Source organism: Dendropsophus ebraccatus, chromosome 4, assembly GCF_027789765.1.
Source record: "Dendropsophus ebraccatus isolate aDenEbr1 chromosome 4, aDenEbr1.pat, whole genome shotgun sequence".
Classification (NCBI taxonomy): domain Eukaryota; kingdom Metazoa; phylum Chordata; class Amphibia; order Anura; family Hylidae; genus Dendropsophus; species Dendropsophus ebraccatus.
The window spans coordinates 149911324-149935453 of NC_091457.1; the positions used below are offsets into that span (position 1 = coordinate 149911324).

Below are 24130 nucleotides of genomic sequence, written 5' to 3' on the forward strand. Positions count from 1 at the left end.
TAATGTATATGTGAGATATATAATGTATGATATATAGCAGGTATGTGATAAATATAATGTATATGTGAGATATATAATGTATGATATATAGCAGGTATGTGATAAATATAATGTATATGTGAGATATATAATGTATGATATATAGCAGGAATGTGATAAATATAATGTATCCGAGATATATGTATGATATATAATGCATAATATATAGCAGGTATGTAATAAATATGTGTATGTGAGATATATGTGATATATGAGATATATGTATGATATATGTGAGATATATGTATGATATATGTGAGATATATGTCAGATATATGTGATATATAATGTATGATATATAGCAGATATGTGATAAATATAATGTATATGTCAGATATATGTGAGATATACAATGTATGATATATAGCAGGTATGTGATAAATATAATGTATATGTCAGATATATGTGAGATATATAATGTATGATATATAGCAGGTATGTGATAAATATAATGTATATGTCAGATATATGTGAGATATATAATGTATGATATATAGCAGATATGTGATAAATATAATGTATATGTGAGATATATAATGTATGATATATAGCAGGTATGTGATAAATATAATGTATATGTCAGATATATGTGAGATATATAATGTATGATATATAGCAGATATGTGATAAATATAATGTATATGTGAGATATATAATGTATGATATATAGCAGGTATGTGATAAATATAATGTATATGTGAGATATATAATGTATGATATATAGCAGGTTTGTAATAAATATAATGTATGATATATGTGAGATATATAATGTATGATATATAGCAGGTATGTAATAAATATAATGTATATGTGAGATATATAATGTATGATATATAGCAGGTATGTAATAAATATAATGTATATGTGAGATATATAATGTATGATATATAGCAGGTATGTGATAAATATAACATATATGACAGGAATGGCTGAGATACAGTCTGGTCTTATTTAACCATAGAGATTTCTGAGCGAATAACATGAGGAAACACTTGTGAGGAGGCAGTGTCCGCCATGACCGAGGCTGAAGGTCGCTCTCTCACACATTCCCCCCGCACACGGTCCCCTCACGCCCGGCCGCCTTTGTTCTCTAGCACCGTCCACGCTGCTGGTGATTTTCCATCCCGTGTGTGACTCATCCCCACCTCCTCGGCCAATAGAGCCGCGAGCAGGAGGCCGCTGGCCGTCCCTCATTGGAAGCATCTGGAAAGAGACGTGCGTCATCTCTACAGCCAACTACAGCGGTGCTCGGATACCATGCCACAGCAGCCAGCACCGCAGAGCCCAGCCACAACACAGGGATGCCGGCACTAGAGCGAGCCTCATCCATATATACCTCATTCCATACAGTCTCCGCTATAGGATAGGTACTGACATTATACCGGAGCCTGAAACCCATTATAATCCAGTGAACGTTTCCAGGGAAATGGCTTCTGGAAGAGACGACAAAACGATCATTTACATTCCGGCCTCTCAGTCAGACACTCTCCGCCCACCTCCTCCAATCAGAGCCGGTGACTAGGGGCGCGTCAGTGACGTCACCCGTTGCTGGGCTGCCGCGCGGCTGGTGCTGGCTGGTGCGCGAGGTCGTTGGCGCCATATCTCTCCGGTGAGCGTTGTAGGCCGCGCAATGATGAAGCGGAGCTGACTGTACGTCTAGTGAGCCCTGGTATCAGCTGGCGGCGGCTCCGGCCGGAGGTGGGTGCCCTGTGTGTACAGTCACTGACTGTGTGATGGGGATGGGTGGCGCGGGATGCGGGGACCTCCTGAGGAAGCGGGGACCTCCTGAGGAAGCGGCGACCTCCTGAGGAAGCGGCGTGAGGTAAACCGGGTTACCAGAGCCTCATAGGAGAAACGTGTGAGGCGCCTCAGCGAGGGATGCTAGCTGCCCGGAGCACATGGCGGTGCCATAGAGGAGAACAGGACGTGATGGAACCACATGGCGGTATATAGAAGAGTACAGGGCACAACGACAGTATATGGCACCCCCATAGAGGAGTACAGGACACAACCACAGTATATGGCACCCCCATAGAGGAGTACAGGACACAACCGCAGTATATGGCACCCCCATAGAGGAGTACAGGACACAACTGCAGTATATGGCACCCCCATAGAGGAGTACAGGACACAACCGCAGTATATGGCACCCCCATAGAGGAGTACAGGACACAACCGCAGTATATGGCACCCCCATAGAGGAGTACAGGACACAACTGCAGTATATGGCACCCCCATAGAGGAGTACAGGACACAACCGCAGTATATGGCACCCCCATAGAGGAGTACAGGACACAACCACAGTATATGGCACCCCCATAGAGGAGTACAGGACACAACCACAGTATATGGCACCCCCATAGAGGAGTACAGGACACAACCGCAGTATATGGCACCCCCATAGAGGAGTACAGGACACAACTGCAGTATATGGCACCCCCATAGAGGAGTACAGGACACAACTGCAGTATATGGCACCCCCATAGAGGAGTACAGGACACAACCACAGTATATGGCACCCCCATAGAGGAGTACAAGACGTAATGGAACCATATGGTGGCGCCATAGAGGAGTACAGGACACAATGACAGTATATGGCACCCCCATAGAGGAGTACAGGGCATAATGGAACTATATGGCAGTGCCATAGGACAGTACAGGTTACAATGACAGTATATGGCACCCCCATAAAGGGGTACAGGATGTAATGGAACCACATGGTGGTATATGGCGGTGCCATAGAGGAGTACAGGATACAATGACAGTATATGGCAGCCCCAATAGAGGAGTACAGGACCTAATAGATTAGGGCATAATGTAAGTATATGGCAGCACACAGTAAATGACTATATGTAACTATATAATACACGGTACGGCACATGTCAGGGCCATAGAAGACATAGTACAGGACTATACAGTACAGGACACAGAGGGGCTATGCTGCACAGCACGTCAGGGCTATAGAAGAGCACAGTACACAATGGAACTACATGATGGTATATGGCAATGGTGTAAGAAACTAGAGGATACAGTGAAACTATATGGCAGTACACAGTACGTGTTTATATATAACTATACACCTGGTACGGCAGAGCTAGGACGGCACGTGTCAGGTAGTAGTGGACACATATGGCAGCCCACAGTACATGACTATATTTAACTATACAATATACAGTACAATGGGACTATATGACTCTGCAGCACATGTCATGGTAGTACTGGACACATGACTATATAACTACAGTACACAATACACAACTATGTAACTTAGAGCATAGGACGTGATGGAACTATGTGGCTTCACACAGTACATGACCATATAATGACTCCATACAGAACACAAAGGGGTTAGGTTACATTACATGTCCGGGCTATATGGCCGCACACAGTAGTGATGGTGTCGGGGCTATATGGCCGCACACAGTAGTGATGCTGACGGGGCTATATGGCCACACACAGTAGTGATGGTGTCGGGGGCTATATGGCCACACACAGTAGTGATGCTGACGGGGCTATATGGCGGCACACAGTAGTGATGGTGTCGGGGCTATATGGCCGCACACAGTAGTGATGGTGTCGGGGGCTATATGGCCGCACACAGTAGTGATGGTGTCGGGGGCTATATGGCCGCACACAGTAGTGATGGTGTCGGGGGCTATATGGCCGCACACAGTAGTGATGGTGTCGGGGGCTATATGGCCGCACACAGTAGTGATGGTGTCGGGGGGCTATATGGCCGCACACAGTAGTGATGGTGTCGGGGGCTATATGGCCGCACACAGTAGTGATGGTGTCGGGGCTATATGGCCGCACACAGTAGTGATGGTGTCGGGGCTATATGGCCGCACACAGTAGTGATGGTGTCGGGGCTATATGGCCGCACACAGTAGTGATGGTGTCGGGGCTATATGGCCGCACACAGTAGTGATGGTGTCGGGGCTATATGGCCGCACACAGTAGTGATGGTGTCGGGGCTATATGGCCGCACACAGTAGTGATGGTGTCGGGGCTATATGGCCGCACACAGTAGTGATGGTGTCGGGGCTATATGGCCGCACACAGTAGTGATGGTGTCGGGGCTATATGGCCGCACACAGTAGTGATGGTGTCGGGGCTATATGGCCGCACACAGTAGTGATGGTGTCGGGGCTATATGGCCGCACACAGTAGTGATGGTGTCGGGGCTATATGGCCGCACACAGTAGTGATGGTGTCGGGGCTATATGGCCGCACACAGTAGTGATGGTGTCGGGCTATATGGCCGCACACAGTAGTGATGGTGTCGGGGCTATATGGCCGCACACAGTAGTGATGGTGTCGGGGCTATATGGCTGCACACAGTTTTGGGGATCTAGAGCCTTGGTTATAGGAAGGATTTATGTATTTCACCTTTCTGGATCTGTATGTATTGAGCACCATATGTTTCAGGCAGATCATGTTCTGCATTGTGTATAACCAGTCTGCCGGGCGGCTCCCCCCGTGGGGGGATGTTACATGGATTCAGCACTTTCTAGAGCAGAACTTTGTCCTGTGTAAGAGCTGCACTCCTTACAGGCTGACACCGGGGTGCCACGTGTATCACACAGTGAGGCCAGATAGAAACCAGTGGCACTGTCTGCCATGACGGCCGTTTCTTCTATTTTACATTAAAACTTTCCGGAGTGTCCCTGTCTCTTTCCCATCATCCATTGTCAGGCTTGCGTCGTGTTTCTGCACGTGTGCCGTTGCCTTCAGGGGTTCCCCTCCTCTTTCTTCTCTATGATCTTAGACGGAGCCTCAAGGTCACAAACTGATTCTTGTTCTTAACCCGACAGCTTGAGACGTAAGGAAATAAAAGCATTGAGAGATTACATCGTAACTGGTAGCAGCTGGTTTACTATCTGCCCAATCCGTCACCATAGCTCGGCTCTGGGCAGGGTGTAGCCAGCCCCGGCCGCCTTCTCCTCTTCCTTCTGGGTATTTATACTGCAAATACTTTTTTATTGCATTGATTGTCTCAGGAAGTGAGTGAGGCTGGGAGTCACTTCTGCTTCTTGTGTGTGTGGACGCGGAGTCTTCCTCGGTTTCCTGGGGGGGGTGATATGGTAGACAACAATACTGCTACAGTCAGCTGCTTCCTATGGGGGTTCCTGCCTTAGAGAGTCCTGAAACCAGTTGATGATCTCAAAAATCACATATCCGGGTAAATATAAGCCCGTCCGCAGCTATCAGCGGGGATTTCAGGAACTGTACCACATGTTGTGTTTTTTTTTTTTTTCTGTGTGTGTGTTTGCACAAACGTTTTGTATGCTAGACGACTCATTTAAAGTGGGTATGTTATGAAAAGTATTAAATGGTTAACATAAGTGCTTGTTATCAAAAATGTTGTTCTCGTGCTTAGATATCTTATTAGTTTCAGCACTCCTTACTGTTTCACCCTTAAATAGGGAACTCAGTATTTTTATTTCAAATCAACTGGTTTCAGAAAGTTATACAGATATGTAATTTACTTCTATTAAAAAATCTCCAGTTTTCCAGTACTTATCAGCTGATGTATGTCCTGCAGTAAGTGGTGTATTCTTTCCAGTCAGACACAGTGCTCTCTGCTGCTGCTCTGGACAGTTCTTGACATTGACAGAGGTGGCAGCAGAGAGCACTGTTAGACTGGAAAGAATACACCTCTTCCTGAAGGACATACAGCAGCTGATAAGTACTGGAAAACTGGAGATTTTTAAATAGAAGTAAATTACAAATCTATATAACTTTCCGGCACCAGTTGACTGGAAAGATTTTTTTCTATTTTTTGCTGGAGTACCCATCCAGGTATGCAGAAACATTGCAAACCCCCACCCTTCTAGAATCAGCGGCACTATTGGCCTTTGGGTGTGGTATTGTAGCTAAGTTCCATTGAAGTGTGTTTTTTTTTTTTTTTTTTCTTACTGGAATGTGTCCACCTTCTCCATGGGACAGTGGTGTAGCCCCCCCCCCCCTCTCTGTTTCTCCTATCAGTTACATGGCCTATTCACTTTGCCCATTGTTCTCTGGAGAATTAGAGTATGCATGCGTCATTCTTTTACTGACAAGCAGAGAATCCCTGGGGGGCTGCATGTGGAGGAGCTAAATTCTCCTCCAGGTTGGGGACAGAAGACAGTGTAACTTTGGGATCGGCATCTAGGGGGCAGCGTTATGAGGAACCTAACTGCAAAACAGTCTTGGCAGTGGCTTAGGAAAGTCAACTAAGCTCAGGGTATAAAGGGAAGAAAAGGAACTTGCTAATATAGTGAAAGAAAATACAATTGCTATGCTTAAAGACAATCGTATTATAAAACAGCGGGATAAATCTGCCCTAGTGTCCTTAGGTGAGAGAGGAGTAAGAGGCTACCAGACTCATCATGGCTTATGAGCTCTATTAGATGGCCTGAGGTGGGTGCTCATACACACAGCCTTCCAGGCTCCATTAGTTGCGCGGCTGGCTGCCGGATCCGGTGATTTATCTTTTCAAAGCTCATTACGCCTTAGTTATATGTCCACTGATGTAAATATATATTTTTCCCTTAGGTTTGGACTATTCTATGACCTTGGAGACACAGTGGGATAACCTCCAGAGGACTGGTTAAAGAATTAATGAGTCCCAGTGGATTTTAGTTTCTGACCGGTTATTTATAACAACATTATAGGTGAGTAACTTTCCTGCTCTGTTCGTTCACAGTACGCCAGGAGAGACAGAACAGTGTTGGGTATAGTAAGGAAATTTATAGTAAGGGTCTATTCACATGTACAGGATCTGCAGCAGATTTGATGGTGCATGGTGCATATTTGAAGCTGTAGATTCAAAGCAAATGTGTGAACGCACCCTAAATGTTGTGCTTTGGTCACCTCACACTTGTGTAGAGATGAGTGAATTTACAGTAAGGGTCCTATTACACGGAGCGATTTTTAACGACTAACAATAAACAATCGCAAACGAGTGTTTATCGTTAACCTGAAATCGTTCACCATATTACGCAGAACGATGGTCGTTAGATACGATCGTTATTACGATAGTTTATTCCTTCTCATCTAAGGAAAACAATGGGCAATGTGCTATTATACTGAACAATTAGTGAAAAACTGCTGAATTACAGCGAACGATTAACAATAACTTTAGGTTTAGATCTAAATCAACGACGTACGAACGATTTGTCGATCGTTGCCTGCAATTACACAGAACGATTATTGTTTACATTCGAGCGATATAACGATTTTTCGCACTATAATCGTCCCGTGCAATAGGGCCCTTAGTTTGGGTTCACGAAACAATGAATGCTTGCCTTTTGACTCCCGGTGGCTAGAGAAGGTGTATGCAGCCCTAGGGATGACTGGAAAACATGGATACAGACTTGGGGTCCTAATAGTTGAAGTGATTTTTAACAATAAACGATCGCAAATGAGATCATTTTATCGTTAAACTGAAATCGTTCACCATATTATTCAAAACAATAGTCGCTAGTTACTATGGTTACAATGATGTTACTACGATCATTTACTCCATCGGATTCCAGCAAAGGAAGGAACGATTTGAAAGTGCACTGAACGATTAGCAAAGGAATGTGGAATTCCAGCGAACGATTAACGATAAATTTAAGGTCAGATCTAAATGAACGATCAATGACACAAAGGAGTTTTCCATTGTTGCCTGCAATTACACTGAACAATTATCGTTTAAATTCGAACAATATAGTTTTCCGCACGATAATCTTCTGTGTAATAGGGGCCATAGGCTGCATCCATCTTCTACAGCCAACGGGAGTCAAAAAATGCTGAGTGTTCGGCGTCTCGTAAACCCAGACTTACTGTAAATTTTGGTACATGTGCTGGGTAGGCTTCCAACATACATGTCAAACATATACATGGGGCTTTATTCTCCAGACAGAGACCAAAGTGTCTTTTTCCTCTTGTTTTTTTTTAAGCCTATTAGTGACATTTCATACTGTATACCTATACAGTTGGATACGTTGGAGGTATATGCAACATCATCACAACTTAATGTGATGTCAACAAAGCCTTATTGTTTGAGTTCCCTGGTTGCTGTGGGGTTGAGGCCTGAGGGTGGCTTCCTAAACCTGCTCATTGACATTGATTGACAATCTTTCTCCTATACATGCTCATACACTGAAGAATGAGTATAATCCCCTCCGGATTTGCGTCACAGCTGAACCTGTGCAGCACATTGAAAGACTCCTTGTGAGACAATAAATGAACGCAACTTCTTTAAAGCCTCTATAAGGTGACATGGAGGTGTGACCAAGTAATGTGGTGCTCCCCATTCTGTCCAATATTAACCAATAGCTGTACTTTTACACTTCACATAGTCACGTCGTCACCTCTATTCTATGTCCAGACTAACCATAGGACACATCTCTCTTACAGCCCTGTTCTCAAAAATGGTTCCAAACGGTTACCTGAGTTTTGAAGACGAGCAGTTTATAGAATCGTCAGTCGCCAAATTGAATGCCTTACGGAAAAGCGGACAGTTCTGCGATGTGAAGCTGCAGGTATTTATATGTTACGAGTAGAGGTAATGTCAGCCTAGAATAACACTGCGGCAGTAAAGAAACAGTCTACAAGGAGGCCACACATTTAATGGAAAATGTGTTGGTGCTGAAGTATATGTGAGCAGCATGAAGTTGTGAAAGTCAGTCATCGCAGCAGCAGCGCTGTTGTCGTGATCGTGGTAAATGTTGTTAAATTTAAAAGGATATTTAAGTCATTGGAATTCTATGGTATAAATGACTGACAGGTGTGGGTGACAGAGATGGGAGAAGATGAAGCCCTCAGATTTGCGTGCAGTGGCCAGAGGTGGTCCAGATGCCAAGAGAGATTGAATGGGCTGTTTTACGATGAAGTTATATATTTGGCATAGCACTGTGGTGCCGGTCTCTGGAAGAAAGTGGCTATGTTTCTGTAATGCTGTAATATGGGAATAGCCCTTTAACCCCTTAAGGACACAGGGTGTAAATGTACGCCGTAGCGTCGTTAAGGGTGTTCAGAGGGGGCAGCGCGGCAACTCTGCTCTGAACCGCTGCGATCCTGGGTGCTATCTGCAGCCCAGGACCGTGGCTATTAGCGGGCACGGTCCGATCGCCATGCCCACTAATTAGCCATTTAAATGCAGCTGTCAAAGTCGATCCCCGCAACTGATCCGGCCAGGGGTCTGCGCCCTAATGGCACTGATCCTGGCTCAGTAATCTATTGCTCTTGGCTGCAGAAGCCGAGAGCAATAGAACACTGATCTCATTGATCTATGAAGTATATCTATATGTCTATAATGCATAGATCTCTATGAGAGATCAGAGTAGTGATACTAGAAGTACCCCAGGGGGGAATAACCCTAACCCCAGGGGGACTTCTAGTATGTGTGTTAAAAAAAACAAGTGTTTTTATTATTAAAAAATCCCCTTCCCTAATAAGAGTCTAAATCCCCCCCCCCCCTTTTCCCATTTTATAAATAAAAATAGACATGTTTGGTATCGCCACGTGCATAATCGCCCGAACTGCTAAATTATTTCTTTCCCGATCTCGCACAGTAAATGGCTTAAGAGCAAAAAAAAAATCCTAAGTACAAAATTGCGCATTTGTGGTCGCATTAAATCCAGAAAAGTTGCAATAAAAAGCGATCAAAAAGTTGCATATATGTAAACAAGGTACCGATAGAAAGTAAACATCATGGCGCAAAAAATGACATCTCACACAGCCCCATAGACCAAAGGATAAAAGCGTTTTAAGGCACATTTATTTTTTAAAAAAGGTTTTAATTTTTTAAAAGCCATCAAATAAAGTAAGTTACATATTGTTGTAACCTTACCGACTCGAGGAACAAAGATAACAAGTCAGTTTTACCCTAGGGTGAATGGCATAAACACGAAACCTTCCCAAATAAAAAAAATAATTTTTTTTTTTTTTTAAACACAATTTCACCACACTTACTTTTTCTGGTTTTGCAGCATACTTTATGCAAAAATTCAGCCTATCATTGTAAATTATAATTAATGGCGCCAACAATAAGGGCTCATATGGGTCTCTAGGTGAAAAAATGCATGCGCTATGGCCTTTTAAGCACAGGGAGGAAAAAACAAATGCGCAAAAATAGCCTGGTCCTTAAGCCTGGTCCTTAAGGGGTTAAAGTAATCGTTGCAGCATACTGTGAGGTCAGAGTCTGATGTTTTCTTCAGACCCAGTGTATTGTGCAACCAGACCCACAGCTTTTTCCCTACGCACGGAAGTTGGAAAAAAATTCCAGTCAGTGGTGTGAAGGCTGCAAGTCATGAGTCCATCAGACTCCTGCCTCCCAGCACGTACAGCTCCTGCACTCTGCTTAACTAAAGTACAGGATATTCACAGATAACTACTGAAATTAGCCTGTCTGTCAGCACTTCAGATAGGGCAGCATCAGCGTGGTGATAGTTCTCCAACTAGCTGGCTGCATACACCAGACCTTGTTTCTTTGCCAATGTCAGGTTGCTGCTTTATCAGAATATGAACTTTAAATGGAACATATCATAAATGCTTTGTCTTTAATGTATGTCAAAAGATAATAATAAAAAAAAAGTTATATATAGTTTTTTTTTTTTTTTTTTGCAGATATCTTGGTGAGAATAGTTGATTCCCTTTAGCCTATGTATGGGTGTGTGTGTATATTTATTTATTTTACACACACACACTCACGCATACATAGGCTAAAGGATATATATATATATATATATATATATATATATATATATATATATATATATATATATATATATATATATATATATATATATATATATAATGTATGTATGTATGTATGCTCGGTGGAAATTTCCGTAGAGGCTTTAACTTGATAGTTTTCTAGAAAAATGTTTATATGACTCTTTTTCTGTGGTAATGGTGAAGATTTCTGTTCTTACTGCCTGTCATGACTTTGACCTTACTTGGATATACAGTGGTGCCTTAGATTACGAGCATAATTCGTTCCAGGTCCGTGCTTGTAATCCAAATCACTCTTAAATCAAAGCAAATTTTCCCATAAGAAATCATAGAAATGCAGACAATTGGATCCACACCCCAAAAATAATTTATTATTCTGAACATGTAAAACAAATGAAACATTCAGAAACAGCAGAATATGTGATATTATAAGTTACTGTACAGTAATGGAGAGGATGGAAAACACAAGGGCTGACAGAGACTGCAGGGAGCATGAAGGAATAAGCAGGGCAGATGTGGGCACATACATGCAGCACTCTCTGTCCGGGGAGAGAGGGGTTACAGCTATGGAGAGATTACCTCCACAGTCCTGTCCCCTGATGCAAGCCCCAGCCTGAAGTGGATCTGCTATGATTTGGAAGGTGAGGGAGACTTCCTGGGTCAGAGTACAGTGCTGTAGACCCCGCTATACAGACCATGCCCCTCCTCCACTCCCCCCTCCCACCTAGTACAGGGAGCTCTTAAACCAAAGCAATGCTCTTAAACCAAGTCACAATTTAGAAAAACTGTGAGCTCCTAAACCAAAATACTCTTAAACCACATTACTCTTAAACCAAGGTACAACTGTATTGTGCAAACCCCTACTCCTCTTTCAGTTTCCTTTGTGACACTGCCCGCTAGTGTATTGTGTAATGGTTGGGCACCTTATAGTTATAGTCTGTAGACTGATTCACTGTGCACTGCTTCTGATCATGCTTTGTTTTCTATACTTTCCAGGTGTGTGGGCACGAGATGCAGGCTCACAGAGCCGTCCTCGCCTGCTGTAGCCCCTTCTTGTTTGAAATCTTTAATAATGACACCGAGACTCATGGAATGTCTCATGTTAAGTTTGATGATCTGAACCCAGAGGCAGTGGAGGTCTTGTTAAATTATGCCTATACTTCACAGTAAGTAGGAGAGTAACATCCAAATGTGGAAGTGTTATTTAATGATAAAAGGCTAAGGATCATAGTTCTAGTGGGGCTCTCGGCAGTGAGACATTAAATGACGGTCATGGGACATCAGCTGACCTTTCTATACCAGGGGTGTCAGACTGCAGCCCTCCATCTGCTGCAAGAGTACAATATCAATCATTCCTGGACGGCTAAAGCTTTGGCTGTTCAGGCATGATGGGAAAGGTAGTTTGGCAGGAGCTGGAGGGCAGGAAGTTTGACACGTGTTCTGTACATACATCGTTGTTGTATATGGATAGATTTAATGGGTGATGTGTATGTGTAACAGAATGGCTAATAATTTAACCGTAGTTTTGTAATAATTAACTCTATTTTATTTTCCAGGCTTAAAGCTGAAACTGAACTGGTAAAAGATGTTTATTCTGCTGCCAAAAAACTTAAGATTGACCGTGTGAAACAGGTAATGTTGTCAGCCGTGCTTTACAAATATGGGATGTGTCCACTTGTATCACCTAAAATTTAACTATGTAATGTTCTTCTTCTGGAATTTTGCACTTAAGAAGGGTAATATGTTTCTGTCACTTCAGAGTACTTGCAATGTTGCTATCAGGAGGTGCAAGGCTTTAGGCATCGTTTGTTTGCAGTATGACACACAAGCTCAATGCACGAGCCTGTAATCTGTTTAATACAACTCGTGCTAAAGATCTTACAGGATGAAAGTACGCTTTATGGCTGAGATGGGAAACACAAGTAACATTGGAAAATCCCTTTTAGTTGTTCATGTTTCCTAAGGTATTGTGCATAGAAGGAAATCTGTCAGCCATTGCCAGATAGGCAGGGTTAACAGCAACTAATTAATAACCATAACTCTGAGCAGTCCAATGTTAAGTCTTTTTTATATACTTAACAATCTTCAGCAGTCCACTGCTGCAAATGAGTGCTGAGGGGTATGATTGGCGCTCAATTGCAGTATGATGCAGTAGAATGCATGATTGAGTGGTAGTCCCGCACAAATGATAACTAAGTATTACTATCAGCCACTTCCCTGGTCACATAGGGAGATGGGCGACCCATAGGGATATTTTGCCACAGTACAAAAGATTCGATCAGACGAGGATCTGGCGTTTTCCTCCCCAAATACTAGTCAGCATAACTACATGCTAAATTCTCTACCTCATACAGAAACACGGCACTGTTTACAGTAATAATTCATTTTGCCACTCGCAAATGAACATAAAGGTTGGATTTCTTTCATTTTTTTTCTCCTAAAGGTTTGTGGGGATTATTTATTGTCCAAGATGGACGTGCAGAGCTGTATTTCTTATCGTAACTTTGTGAATTCTATGGGAGACTGGCGCCTGCTGAGTAAAATTGACGCCTATATTCAGGAGAATCTTCTCGAAATATCCGAACAAGACGATTTCCTGAAACTTCCACGTCTTAAGGTGAGTCCAGGTTGACATGTTCGTGAATGTTACTTTTAGTTTGCACCATACTCTTAGTTCTAGTGTTCTGTATGACAAGAGTAAAGCCTTGTGTGACTTATGAGGAAAATCACATCTAGGGGAATGCTGTCGTCATACTTAGCAGTATATAGCCATTTACAGACATGAATAGATGGCATTGCTTCAATGGCAGATTCCACAATGGAGATGGTAGACGTAAACTCCTGAAATGTATAGCCTAATGGTGTAGAATGTATAATAAATAGCTTATTCCTTACCTGGTAATAGTAATTATATTGCTTAGCCTTACTTATACTGTGCATTGAAAGCCAGCAGGTTGTCACTGCATGATAGATTGGCTTACATAAAGCTGCTGTGACGTGCAGTTGCGTCACGGTGGTGACACAGGATCTGTGCCGGTACCATCAACGGCAGGAGCCCAGCAATGATTGGCAGCCAGAGAGATCTCAGATCCTGGTCATTTAACCTCTTTAAAGGGGGTTTGTCCGGTGAGCATAAAAGGTATTACTTAATCTTTTCCCTAGAGCTCCACTTCCACCCACCGTGCCTCTTGGCAGTATACCTTGCTAGACAAAAGTAGGGCGGGATACAAGTAGTGTTCATCACAAGCCAAACCATGCCTGCAAGTCCTGTCCTAATAGCTGTAGAAAGTTGCAGGAGAGTCCATTTATCTCCTTAAAGATGTCATCACAGGGTGCTGGTTGCACTTTCATCCACAGACCCAACATGGCTACATACCTTTTAGGCTGGGGTGACACACGTGACTTCCACTCGTGAGTGGATGGGATGACATTGTGGCCGGAACTGCGCAGTCTTGCAGTTACATGACAAGAAATCATTGGGTAGCTTCAGCCTTATCATTGCCTGTTTAGTTCCCATTGAGTTTGACTGTTTTTATGTACTGGGAGGGATAGCAGATTAGACTACACTGTTCTGCCCATCAAAAATTATTTTTAGGAAAGGACATTAAAGGGAATCTTAAAGGATTTATTTAGGCTTTAAAAAACATGGCAGCTTTTTCCAGAAACGGCGCCCCTCCCTGTCCTCAGTTTAAGTGTGGTATTACAACTCTGTTCCCTTGAAGTCAATAAAGCTGAATTGTAATATCACACACAACCTGAGGAAATGGGTGGTGCTGTTTGTGCAAGAAAGTAGCTGTGCTTTTTCAAATCCTGGATAATCCCTTTAAATTGTCCCTTTTTTTTTTTTTTTTTTTTTTTTTGCAGAAATCAATACTACAGGCAATTTTTAAGAAACTTTGTAATTGGGTTTATTAGGCAAATGTGCCATTATCTGCATTCAAAAAGCCTTTCCCCCGCCCCCCCCCTCCCCCCCCCCCCCCCCCCCCCCCCCCCTCTCTCTCTCTCTCTCTCTCTCTCTCTCTCATTATCAGGAAATCTCGACTTTTAAATCAGCCAGTATTCAGAGGTCAGAGGGGTCAGTGCTGACATCAGAGGAGAGAGCCAGGTGATGTAGCTGTAAATTAACTTTGTTGTCCTGTTTTGGTCCCTCATCTCCCTCCCCTCTCTATAAGAGAACCATGAAGACGGGGGAGAGCTTCAAACAGTTTTTTCATGATAAAAATGCATTTTTCGGCTAATAAAACCAATTACAAAGTTTTTGTTAAAATCGCCTGTACTATTGATTTCTGCAAAAAAAATAAAAAATTAAATGACAGTGACCATTTAAGCCTTAGATTAGGCCTAGTAAAACAATGCGGTCATAAACTGATGACAAACTTACCATATTTGTTTCTTATTTTTGTTAATGTAGCTGGAAATAATGATAGAAGAAAATGTTTCTCTCCCGAGCAATGGCAAGTTGTACACAAAGGTAATCAACTGGGTCCAGCGCAGCATATGGGAGCATGGAGAAAGTTTGGAATCCTTGATGGACGAGGTTAGTCTTACCAATGGTCTTGGTCGCATAGCATGGTAGCAGAACTTTTTAAAACTAATTGAAATTGTCCTTTTATGACGATCAGAGCCCAAAATAAAGACTCTGTTTTCAGTAGAGAACTGGTAGGTTTTAAAGGTGAGAAGAATTTTTTTTCCCAATATTTTAATTTTCTTTTTTTTCTTTTTCCAGTTTGTGTAAGGGCTGAGGGTTTTGTTTGTCTTTTAAATCACTTGTAGTCTTCTAATGTTTTCTTACAGGTTTGCTTGAACTTGACCCCATTATGATGAAACCTACTAACAGATTTTCCTCCCCATTGATTATCTTTTCATAGGTTATTTAACAAAAGTAGGATACCCAAGACTGAAGAACAACGAAGATACATCAAGGTTAATAGAATCGTAATGAAGCACCAGTCTGCCCTAGCCCTTCTAAGAAAATCCGCTGTGGGCAGAGAACCATGATGATGATGATTTAACAGTGTTTACTCCTTTTACAGGATCAGGGTGCATTGTACCACAATCCACATTCTTAGCTTAGAAATGTCTGAACTTTATATTGGGAAGCAGTCGCTAATCGAGGAACAACCTGGTTGTGTTACACTTCTTGTATGTGTCGTAAGCGTGCATTTTAGAAGGGGACGTGCACAATTATTTATGATGCAGTGAACCTATAGAGCCCAGAGCCCGGATTTTTTTTGCTGACGTTACAGAAGTGACATCCATAAAAAAAAAAAAAAAAACGGATTCCATAGACTTCTATTGGTGTGTGCATGCAGTTATGATCCACACTAGGGTAGGTCAGTTTTTTTTTTGAAGCACAGATTACAGATCCATAAAACTACTAAGGTAGGCCGCCTTTAACACCAACTACTGGAGTTAGCTGTCACTGAAGGAAGTGAAGCATCCTGAATACAAGAGAAGGCCAGAATCTCCTGTCTAAAGATGGATGCACTTTTCATCTTAAGTTGTCAGGGTTCTCACCCTTTGGCAGTACAGAGTGGTTGTAGGCTGAGTGTCGAGCATTAAATTACTGGTAGCACTAAAAACAGCGTATAAGACTGTATACCGGTCTTATATTAGTCCCCGCCCCCGTTCCCCCAGCAGGGTTTACTAAGGGCCCTATTCCACCGGACGATTATCGTTCGAATCTAAACGATTTCAGTTATTTCAGTTAACGATTAACGACCGAACGAGAAAACGTTGATTGCTTTATAAGACCTGAACCTATTTTTATCATTGCTCGTTCGCAAAACGTTCACAAATCGTTCGCATTGAATAGGACATCGTTCGGTCGTTCGCAATAGATACGAACGCAATAGCGAATAAATAGCGAAGAAAAAACTATCGCAATTACGATCATAAATAACGATTATCGTTCCATGGAAATGAGTGAACGTTTTCAGGTCTTTCGCAATAGCGGTTGTTTGAGGTCGTTAACGATTATGCAAACTATAATCGTCCGGCGGAATAGGGCTCTAAGAGGCACACGCTTCTTAGTGAATCTGTTCGGGTGCCCAAACCTGCCCCCGGCGTACTAAATCTTTACCTGCTTCCAGCAGGTTTAGGTTTGGTTCATGATTTACACCTGTCAGCAGGCCATGGGTGCCATTCTGCCAAATAAGAGGAACTTTATATATGTTTGCAGAAAATCTACTAGATGTAGCTTCCTGTGCAGGTTGTGTCCACTGCACGTAATTTTTTTTAAACTCCATTCAGTTGAATGATATAGTGTAATAAACTATAATGGCCTAATAAATGGTAATGCAGAGTCCTTCAGACAGGGAGACAGTCATTGTGCTCCTGGGTTTTTCTATTCTTTTTTTTTTTTTTTTTTTAAACATTGCATGATATGATTGTGTACAGCCCCTTCTGCCGCTTTGTTCCCGCATGTGAAAACTGTGACAAAGTAGAAATTCTATTCTGTTAAAGCTGTAAAAGTTTAGCACCTAAGCTGTAACTAAGAGAAGATTGTCTGTATCCGCTCCTGATAACGCAATGTACACCATGCATCAGTGCTTTCAGTAACTTCATATACATTAATAGTTTTACACCAGTAAGATTTCCTTTTTATTTTTACTTTTTTTCCCCCCCCAGAAAACTGTATTGTTTAGATGTAACTTTTTTCCTTTTATTTGTAGACTTTCACTGTTCTGTATTTTTAAGCTCTTTGTGTATTCTTGCTATTTTTTATGTATTTTTGTTTTTCTCCCTCCGTACCCAATCATACTATCTTGCACTACAACGTCCCTTTCCCTCCATACCGCTTTGTATTGATTTTTTGGACAACGAAGATCTAGAAGTGAAGCTGACCTAAAGGCTTTGGGAGAATATGTGCCGCCACAGTGTTTTTTTTTTTTTTTCCTTCCCAATTGGAGACTAAAGCCAATGAAGATTGCAGAAAGTGGAATTTCTGCAGTATGAAATCATTTTGCTTATAGGAATGGCATCCATATGGGTATATCTTTTTATTGTTTTACAGGTGCAAACATTGTATTACTCAGCCGATCACAAGTTGCTTGATGGGAATGTTCTTGGTGGCCATAATGACATATTTACTGCTGATGAAGATGGTATACAGTTGGTTCAGGTACAGACACCTCGCCTCGATGATATTAACATCACTCTTGGTTTTTGAGCATCACTGAAATCCACTCTTTCTGTTCTACCACTTCTAATATTCTTCTAATATTAGTCTTGTAATACTCCAGATACAGTGCAGAATATATATATATATATATATATATATATATATATATATATATATATATATATATATATAAATAAATTTATTTTATTTTTTTTGGGGGGGGGGGACACTAAGTTTAATTATTGCCACAAAACTGCTGCTATTTAAGAGGTTGTCCAGGCTTAGAAAAACATGGCTGATTTCTTCTATGAACAGCACCTCCTGTCGTTTGCTGTGGTTTTGCAGCTCGGTTCTATTGAAGTTAATAGAGCTAAGTTGTAATACCACAATCTGGAAACATCTGTGGAACATCTGGGAACATATACAAAAACATGGCCACTTTCAGAGACAACAGGACTCTTGTCTCCAGTTCAGGTGTGGTTTGCAGTTAACCTCCATTCACTTCAATGGAACTGAGAAGCAAAACCCCACCCAAGCTGGAGACAAGAGTGGGGCTGTCTCTAGAAGAAAGTGGCCATGTTTTTGTAGCTCTAGACAAGCCCTTTAAGCCTACTCGCCTGGCCTGTCTCCTTTTTAATAAGAAACTTCCTAATTACTGGGATGGGAATCCCAGATTCATCCCAAACTTCCAGTACTGCACCGATGAAGCTAAGGTCAGTATACCACGCTTCATTACGCATGTGTTTCTCACTTTGCTTCAAACTGCTGTCCACTGCCTGTTAGGGGAAATCTTTCTAGCAGCAGAGCTAGCAAGACCGAGCACAGGAGGTGGGTGGTGGGGCTTAGTGCTGTGTGCAGTGGAGAGAGACACTGGCCCAGATTTATCAATGTGTCTGAAGACAAAAACTCTATGATTTGCCAGAGATTTTTGATAAAGCTGAGCTCTGTCTACTATGGGCAAACAGTTTTTGTCCTCGCACACTATGGTATACATCCTGAGCCTGTCAAATCTTCACTCTCTTACATTTCACTGTCTGTAAATTTCAGGGCAGCTGTCACCTGTGTAATTGAGTTCCTACTATGTACACAGTGCTGCTTCCTGAATGTAATCCTCTCTACCCGCCTTAAGTCCTTTTATGGTGTGTTTACACAGATTTATCTGACAGATTATTTTTTTATTTTTTTTTAAAGCCAAAGCCAGGAACAGACTAATAGAGAAACAGGCCATAAGTGAAAGACTGAGATTTCTCCTCTTTTCAAGTCCATTCCTGGCTTTGGCTTCAAAAATGTCAGCTAAATCTCTGTGTAAACACACCATTAGCTGGTTATCATTGGCAATTGCATTTCACTGCTTAGAACAGGGGCTTTTGTGCTGTAACCTATGCATTGCTGTAATCCTGCTGTACTTTCATTTCTGCTCATACTGCACTTTGCAAACACAGTGCATCAATAACAACCTACTCCCATCACATGCTTATCTATAGTGTATTGTGTAAGTTATCAGCCAAGGCCCGTGCCTACCTGTTCAGTCCCATGTGCCTCCTCCAGCTCGGTCATAACTAGAGATGAGCGAACCTGGAGCATGCTCGAGTCCATCCGAACCCGAACGTTCTGTATTTGATTAGTGGTGGCTGCTGAACTTGGATAAAGCCCTAAGGCTATGTGGAAATCATGGATATAGTCATTAGCTGTATCCATGTTTTCCAGACAACCTTAGAGCTTTATCCAAGTTCAGCAGCCCCAGCTAATCAAATGCCGAACGTTCGGGTTTGGATGGACTCGAATCCGAACCCGGTTCGCTCATCTCTAGTCATAACACAGCAGGGATTAGTAGATGCTGTGATGATCATACCACTATTTAGAGGTCTCTACGTCAGAGCTGACCCTCTTGCTACGATGCCAATATACAATATATTGTAGTATTGCTCTGCATTTAATATATCTGTTTGATATTCATAGAAAAAATCTCCACGTGAGAACGATTCCCGGCACATGAGTAGCAGTAGTTCCGGGAATATTTCACCGTCAGGTTTTCCAGCGCAAAACCCTAAACATGAGTGGAAAATCATTGCCTCGGAGAAGAAATCAAGTAAGTTTTCACCAATTCATGATCATCTTCAATGGTTCTGCTTGTAACCTTTGTCTTGTCAGTGAATGATGTAGGGTTTGAACTGTGAAAATGTTTTCTCTTTCAGAGAAAACCTATTTGTGTCTGGCCGTCCTGAACAGCACGCTGTGCGTCATCTTCCTGCATGGTCGCAATACTCCTCTCAGCTCACCGTCAAGTACTCCTAGATTAATGAAGAGTCTAAGCCTCGAAATTCAGCCAGAGGAGTCCACTGACAAAGTCATGTCACCTATGCATTATGCGCGGTCCGGACTGGGTACAGCTGAATTAAATGGCAAGCTTATTGCAGCTGGTAGGTGATTTTGTTGTCATTTTTGTTCCATTAATTTAGATCATATAAAGCAGGGGTGTCAAACTCAGGCCTTCCAGCAGTTGCAAAACTACAATTCCCGTCATGCTTGGACAGCCAAAGCTTTAGCTTTGGCTGTCCAGGCATGATAGGAATTGTAGTTTTGTAACAGCTGGAGGGACCTGAGTTTGACACCGGTGGTATAGAGCTTACAGTCCTAATAACCCCCTCACCCATAGGTGGCTACAATAGAGAAGAATGCCTGCGTACAGTGGAATGCTATGATCCTGACACTGACACTTGGACATTTTTATCTCCCATGAAAACACCTAGAGCTCGATTTCAGATGGCGGTATTGATGGTACGTGCAAATTAAATCTATATAGCCCGATCGTCATTTATTAGATGAATTATTTGTAATCCATGGCAGAAATACCCAATATTACGGATGATTTATGCTCTTTGTTGTAAGTTTCTCAACACATACTTGATGTAACTTTTTATTAACTTGCTGTACAGCATGTAGCTAAGGGCCATGAACTGACGTAACTTATAATCTCTGCAGGGAGATTTATATGTTGTCGGAGGGTCAAATGGTCATTCTGATGATCTAAGCTGTGGAGAGAAGTATGACCCTACAGCCAATACATGGACACCCGTTCCCGAGCTCAGAACAAATCGCTGCAATGCAGGTAATCTGACATGTCAGCCAATCTGTTTTTTAAATTATTTTCAAACATAATTTTTATTGAAGTATTATCGTCATGTACATGTGGGTAGATCAGCAAATCTATCTCCAAAAGCCCAAACAAATTTCTAACCTTTTATTAACATTTTTTTTCCTTTAGGAGTTTGTGCCCTCAATGGAAAATTGTATATTGTTGGAGGCTCTGATCCTTATGGTCAGAAGGGTTTAAAAAACTGCGATGTTTTTGATCCTTTAACAAAGGCATGGACGAGTTGTGCGCCATTAAACATTCGTAAGTACCTTGGGTACAAGTACCTGCACTTATGACGTAAAATGTTTAGGCCTCATCCAGGGGTTGTACAAATGCTGCCAACTAAGATTGTAGGTTCTGCAAATTACTATTCTCTCTATTTCTGAGGGTATATTTTTATTAAAGTAACATTTAAATAGGTTTGTGTTATGGTGCTTTTACACAGATTTATCTGGCAGATCTTTGAAGACAAAACCAGGAACAGACTATAAACAGGGATCAGGTCATAAAGGAAAGACTGGGATCTATCCTATTTTCAAATCCATTCCTGGCTTTGGCTTCCAAAATCTGTCAGATAAATCTTTCTGTGTAAACGCACCCTTAAGCGTCTTTATTTTCCTAATCTTGCAGGGAGACATCAGTCTGCGGTCTGTGAGCTCGACAATCACATGTACATTATTGGAGGAGCAGAATCTTGGAACTGCCTAAACTCAGTAGAGCGCTATAATCCCGAAAATGACACCTGGACTTTAGTGGCACCGATGAATGTCGCTCGGCGCGGAGCTGGAGTTGCAGTTTTTAATGGTGAGGCTTCCACTTTGATTATAAAAAAAATTAATAGGAAGTAGTTTGGCTCCTTTTTAGTATAAAACCACTGAGATTTAGACATTAGAGGATGACACCTGCTGCAAATGGAGTGGGCTCGGCTCCTACGAGGTGTTTGTGAGATGGAGAAAAGTGAATAATAGTTTTATTAACCATATCTTAACATTTTTCTTTATGAAATATTGTTATTCATGGTTTCCCAAATCTAATAGAAATCTATTCTAATCTATCTAATCTTAAAGTGTCACTGTCGTTTAGTGTTTTTTTTGTTTTTTTTTGCAGAAATCAATAGTACAGGTGATTTTAAGAAACTTTTTGTAATTGGGTTTATTAGCCGAAAAATGCTTTATCATGAAAAAGCAGTTTAAGCTCTCCCACCTGTCTTCATTATTCTCTATGGAGAGGGGAGGGGTGGAGGGAGAGGAGGCACCAAAACAGGACATCAGCTATCTCCTCTGAATACGGCTTCACACAGGTCCCGCTGTGTAATTTTTTTTCCTGTGCGCTCTGCTGGCGACTTATCTCCATCCTGCCCCTCCCTCCCCTCTCCATAGGTTACACAGGACTCGACTGATGTAAAAGTGTCAAGATTTCCTGATAATGAGCAGTGGATGAGAGAGGAGTGGGTGGGGGGACGGTGACCTGGGGAAAGTTTTTGAATGCAGGTAATGGCACATTTGCCAAATAATAAACCCAATTACAACATTTCTTAAAATCGCCTGTACTATTTCTGCAAAAAATAAAAAATACGACAGACACTTTAAGCTGCGATGTCTGAACACGTACAGACCTTCCTTCCTGGGTATTGTAGATTTTTAAAGGGGCATGACTTGGCCACTGAGCCAGCCCCTCTCTGCACCAACCCAGAAGAAGGAAGATGTCTCCTGTCTGTGTCTGAATGTCACAGCTCCTATATGAAGCTCCACTTCTGGGAGCGTGCAACTGAGAGGGACCATTTATGGGAAAAGGAAGCTACCATATAGTACACGTTTTCCTGACTATTTTTATTCCCCATTCCCCCCCTGAACAGGTAAACTTTATGTTGGAGGCGGTTTTGACGGGTCTCGTGCTTTAAGTTGTGTGGAAACCTATGACCCTGCCAAAAACCAGTGGAAAATGGTGACAGGCATGTCGTCTCAGAGAAGCAACGCCGGCATGGTAGCCGTCGGAAATTGCATATTTGCTGCGGGGGGATTCGACGGAAACGAGTTTCTGAACACTATCGAGATTTACAACGCCAGCTCAAATGAGTGGAGCCCATATACCAAAATGTGCAGATCATAGTCCAGGTAGATTTAGGTCTTGGCCTCCTACACCAGCAGTTTGGTAGTTGTGTACATTTTGGATTGTAAATACTTTCTTTAGCTTGGAGATCCTTGTTTGCTCATGATGTGATTTACGTCAATGAGGAATTATTTACGTCAATGAGGAATTATTTCCGCAGTCTCCGCGAGGTAGTTTTTTTTTTTTTTTTTTTTTTTTTTTAATATATATGTATAAATATTTCATCCTTTTCTTGCACTGAAATGTAGAGTAAATTTTCTGAACAAAATTTGTAAAATTTGATGGATTTTTTTTTTTTTAAACTATATGCAAACTGATTCCCCTTGATACAGAATGTGCTTACAGAGCCTTACCACATCACATGCAGGACTAAAGTGCGGGAATGCCAAACATGATTCTCAGATTTTGCCGCCTTATCACTTTTTTTGTAAACTTGAAACGAAAGGCAGAACTAACCTTACTCTGACCAAGCTTTCTTCCCTCTTGTCTATATACTTTAGCTACTGTAAGTCCTGTGTAGTTTTGTTCTGTAGACTTGTGGGGGTGGTCCATCATAAATATTTCCACCGTTTTAGATGATAGGCTATTTATTCTTTGGCAGCTTTTTTTTTTTTTCCAAGATGAAGACCTATTTTCTGGAACACAGCAAGTGTCTAAAATCCAGCAAGTTTATCTGCCAATATTCATTTTTAGAGTGTCTTAAAAGCCAAATGTTTTCTGTATGTTCTGTAACATGAATAACTTTTCTATCGCTGCTAATGTACATGGTTCTTAAATAAAATTTGACAAAATATATTTTCCCTTTTGTTTTTATTCTGTTCATGGGATGGGATTAGGTATCGGTACAACAGGGATGTTTCCAAAATGTGTATGTACTTGTACTTATACCGATCAGGGGTCTATGTATGTGCAGGAAATTAACCAAGCTTAATCCCTAGCGGACTTAGGGCTCATTCACACAATCCGTGCTGTGATCCGGAGGAGGATTGCAGCATGCATCCCCTAGCCGAAGCCCA

General features: G+C 41.9%; 1 protein-coding gene across 2 annotated transcripts; it reads left to right on the plus strand.

Moving 5' to 3' along the window:
• Positions 1-1297: 1297 nt before the first annotated feature.
• IVNS1ABP (influenza virus NS1A binding protein) lies at positions 1298-23909 on the plus strand. 2 transcript variants are annotated; one of them, XM_069967457.1, is made up of 15 exons: positions 1298-1737; positions 6577-6695; positions 8428-8552; positions 11743-11912; positions 12303-12378; positions 13190-13363; positions 15158-15283; positions 17762-17869; positions 19829-19958; positions 20065-20289; positions 20526-20647; positions 20852-20978; positions 21135-21266; positions 21636-21809; positions 22861-23909. In XM_069967457.1, exons 3-15 carry the CDS (start codon positions 8442-8444, stop codon positions 23112-23114), a joined length of 1929 nt encoding a protein of 642 aa, XP_069823558.1. In that variant the 5' UTR covers positions 1298-1737; positions 6577-6695; positions 8428-8441; the 3' UTR covers positions 23115-23909. The 2 variants fall into 2 exon arrangements, with proteins under 2 accessions (XP_069823558.1, XP_069823559.1); XM_069967458.1 differs by lacking the exon at positions 1298-1737 and adding an exon at positions 5126-5221.
• Positions 23910-24130: the final 221 nt, after the last annotated feature.

Coding starts and splice junctions, on each gene's coding strand:
- IVNS1ABP (XM_069967457.1), top strand. CDS start 8,442: ATGGTTCCAAACGGTTACCTGAGTTTTGAAGACGAGCAGTTTATAGAA. Junction 13,364..15,157: donor TGAAACTTCCACGTCTTAAG/GTGAGTCCAGGT, acceptor TTGTTAATGTAG/CTGGAAATAATGATAGAAGA. Junction 19,959..20,064: donor TGCCTCGGAGAAGAAATCAA/GTAAGTTTTCAC, acceptor TTTCTCTTTCAG/AGAAAACCTATTTGTGTCTG.